At 22.0% G+C, this 3,971-nt stretch overlaps 1 protein-coding gene across 1 annotated transcript; it reads right to left on the bottom strand.

Annotated features, from left to right (window-relative positions):
- Positions 1 to 755: 755 nt before the first annotated feature.
- LOC128954390 (serine protease 46-like) lies at positions 756 to 2,493 on the bottom strand. Its single transcript, XM_054299966.1, has 4 exons — positions 2,490 to 2,493; positions 1,597 to 1,801; positions 1,228 to 1,290; positions 756 to 1,071 (listed from the first exon to the last, which is right to left on the bottom strand). Exons 1-4 carry the CDS (start codon positions 2,491 to 2,493, stop codon positions 756 to 758), a joined length of 588 nt encoding a protein of 195 aa, XP_054155941.1.
- Positions 2,494 to 3,971: the final 1,478 nt, after the last annotated feature.

A 3,971-nucleotide genomic window follows, 5' to 3' on the forward strand; every position in this document is an offset into this window, starting at 1 on the left:
CTAATCAAACCAATTAGTACGGCCCGACCCCCGCCGACATACTGGATCAATGGTCCGCCTGAATCACCCTATTATTTGAGTATATAGTTTCAATTTTTTTATATATATAAAAAATAGTTAAAATAAATCTAACTAATACTAGAAATACAATATATATTGTATATATATCAGGGTTGGAAAATACAAGGTTTTCAATTTTGTGTTTGTAAAATACAGTAAAATACAATGTACTGGATGTATTTTACAATTATAAAAAAGTTACATAAACAATGATAAAATATTCATTTTTTTAATTAAAATTATTATTATTATATAATTTCAATATCGTTATTAGAATCGTTGTTTTCTAAAATTATTAAAAATTAATATTAATTATTTTATTAATATGTTTCAATACCATAATTAAATTGAATAGCTAATTTCAAAATAAAAAAATTATTATTATTACAAAACATGTGTTTGTTTGTGAATATTAGTATTTTTGTTACTAGGTGGCGCTAAAAAAATTTTGTAAGCCAAAATTGTCATGTAATTTACATTGTATTATACTGTATAATACGCTTTGTATTATACATATACTTTGTCTCTGCCAACACTGATATATATATATATATATATATATAATCTATAATTACTTTGCAAAGTCCTGTTCCTGTATTTAGCGGATACCTGTGCGCTATAATCCAATGTGCCCATGAATCTATACTATTATTATAAACTTTATCCAACTTAATCCAACCCATTATCAATGGACCTCAATTATACTCCCGTTCATCTGTCTGACCAAAACCGGCAGTCAGTGCCAACTCTTCATCGGTATTGACAATGTCTTTGTCCGGCAAACAAATGCTGTTGACAGCCATTGACCAGTGATACCGATGATCACCGATTGATGTCGGTATCGATATCAGTATCTGTGACTTGAGTTTCAGTAATGCGATATCATATGTTAGGTCTGTTTTTGAATCCGATCCGAAATATAGTGTCAGATAGTGAACCTGTTGGACACCATATGTATGGCTATCATCTCTATGATCCTGAACTGTACGAACACTAAACGTGTAATCAGATCTTTACATAAAATAAAAACAAACAGTAATTATTAAATTACTAATAGTAATTTTTTATATATTATTAATGCTATTTTTATATTAGTTTATTTATAATAATTCTGTTTAATAATTATATTAATTAATTTATTTTAAAAAATATTATAAATGACATTACTTGATACAATGGGCTACTGTTATAATCCAATTGCTGTTTAGTATAACACCCGGACAGTGATAGCTATTATTTATAATATCAAAAATAATTACTAAATTAAATACTAATTTAATGTATCAGTTAAAGAGTTTGTTTAAATAAAATATTTAGAAATTGAATCTATGTTGAATAGTAACTATAATAAAATTTTACAAAACATACTAAAAAAATACAATAAAACGAAGTAAATTACAAATAGTAAATATCTTTAAATTTTTTAAATTAAAAAAAAAATTTACTATTTATTATAAAATTATTATTACAAAAAAATATATATTTTAGTAAATCAATTGCCTTATGATTTTTATAAACCAAAAATATTTTTCACACATAACTAATGCAATCCACGGCCACTCTCCTGGTTTGGCTATCCGTCCGTTTTGTATACTACTACTAGTGGTCTCATTGTATGACCACTTGAAACACTGACCGGTAGTCAACAGTGATTGTCTGCCGATACCACACGTGTCGAGCGTTACGTTCGGGTATTGTTTGATACGTGAGTGCAAACCATTCACTACTATTACTACTGATACTAATGTTATCATTAATATTAAATATATAATAATTGTTTTATACTTTATATCCATAATAATAATATTATTAAAAAATAATGTATTTATAATATAGTATTTTTTCTAACAAAAACTAATAAAATTTTGATAAAAGTATTTTATTTAGAATATAGTGTAAATATATTCAATCTTTATTTAATATTAAATATCTATACGATTGTAATCGGAATATTATATATAAAAATAATTACATTTATATTGAATATATGTAATGTATATTTTAATTTAGATATTATTTAATAATTTTTAAAAATTAGAAATAAATAAATAATTTAATAGAAAACTTAAGTTTTGTTTGTATGTTAATATTTACTGTTATACTGTATATTATGTAATTTATATTTGATAATAAATAGTTATAATTAAATTATATTTTATACTATTATTTTTGCCCATTTTTTTCAAATATAAATAATTGGCATATAACTACCATTATAATAGAAACACAATTATTATTATTAACTTTATAGATATTTTTACAAAATAAAATAACATTTGTATTAAAAAAAATTATGGACAACTTATTTAAATTAATTATAAAAAAAAATTTATTAGTTGTATTATTTTATAAATTAATATTACTTTAAAATTATTGAGAAACTAAATGAAACTATTTATAAAAAAAATTACAAAAATTTTTTGATTAACACATCCTTTTAACACTTGAAAAACAGTTTCAGATTTTAAAAAATTGTTTATAATATAAACTTTATATAATAATAAACAATAATAGTATTAATTATATGTTAGCACTTTTAAATAATAAAGTTTTTAAAATTATTTTTAAACCATAAAAAATAAATTTGATATTAAATATTCTCTAAACAGTAAAAATGTTTATATGATTAATATTTCCAATTTTTTTAATAATCATTTGTTAATAATATATTGTAAATTTACAGTATGTTTAAGTAATAATATTATTTAACTAATTAAGTAATTATTAACTAATATTTTTATATTAATAAAGTTATTTATATACAGTATATATTAAATAGTATATAATATATATATAAATAAATAGATGGCATTACTAATGTATTGGTTGTATTGTTTAGCACCAATGTAGAGGTAAATACAATGTCTACATTAGAGTTGAGATTTTTATTTTTTTGTTGGTATTTTTATTTGAAAACCAAACCAAACCAATAATAACTATAATATATTTAAAACTAAAAAACATCTAAAAACTTTTTTATTAATATTTTTTGATTAGAATTTTTTGATTAAATAGTATTTTTGATTAATAATTATTATTATACATTAAAACTGTATTTAAATACAATAGTCAAAGTATTTAAAAAAAAATAATTATTTCAAAATAAAACCCGAAACACCAAACACTACAAGATTTTCAACTCTATTATTATATATTTTGTTTGTTTATTATTATATCATTGTATTATTGTTTACCAAAAAAAATATATATAATATTTGTATTATTTTTTTTTTTTGATTGTATTACCGGTAATATTGAATTAAGTATTAAAAAGTAAATAATAAAATCAATTGATTGTATATATTGTTTGATTTGAATACAATTATTATTATTATAACAATTGATTGCTACAAAAATCAAATGTAAGTATTATTATTAGTGTTGTGTTTAGTATTGAATTAAATGTTAATTAAAATTATTTTTTTTTATACATAAAGTATTTGATTGATTGATAAAAAAGTTTTAGACAAAAGACTATTCAAAGACATTATATATATATGAAGATATGTGAAGATCACTACTGAAGAAGACAATGACCACAACAACAGCAATGAAGGACTCGTTTGATCGCTTCGGCGATGATTTGGCGGAACTATTGATTCAATATCTGCCGATTGATGACAAACTAAGACTACAATCGGTGTCCAAACAGTTCAGACAATTATTTTCATCGATGTTTACCACAGAAACACATCTGCTATTTGATAGAAAACTGCTGAAGAAATTGTTTTTTGCCAATTCATTGCTGAACAACAACAGCTATAACTGCGGTAACAGATGTGATGACTATCAGAGTATCGGTCCGTTGAAAGTGTTTGAATTGTTGGTCCAGAAGTGTCCAAACATTACAACATTAACCATAAATGATATGTATTATTACGATAACTATTTTCAACTATTAATGAAATATT

Source organism: Oppia nitens, unplaced genomic scaffold (genome assembly GCF_028296485.1).
Source record: "Oppia nitens isolate AA-2021 unplaced genomic scaffold, nextdenovo-longstitch-racon4-pilon3 scaffold27_pilon_pilon_pilon, whole genome shotgun sequence".
NCBI lineage: Eukaryota > Metazoa > Arthropoda > Arachnida > Sarcoptiformes > Oppiidae > Oppia > Oppia nitens.

Bases quoted from the DNA above. Each gene is read 5' to 3' on its own strand.
- LOC128954390 (XM_054299966.1), bottom strand. The intron at 1,291-1,596 runs GTGTGAAAAATA...TATAAATAATAG, and splicing joins CCGTGGATTGCATTAGTTAT to CTATCACTGTCCGGGTGTTA. The intron at 1,072-1,227 runs GTAATGTCATTT...TTTTATGTAAAG, and splicing joins ACAGTAGCCCATTGTATCAA to ATCTGATTACACGTTTAGTG.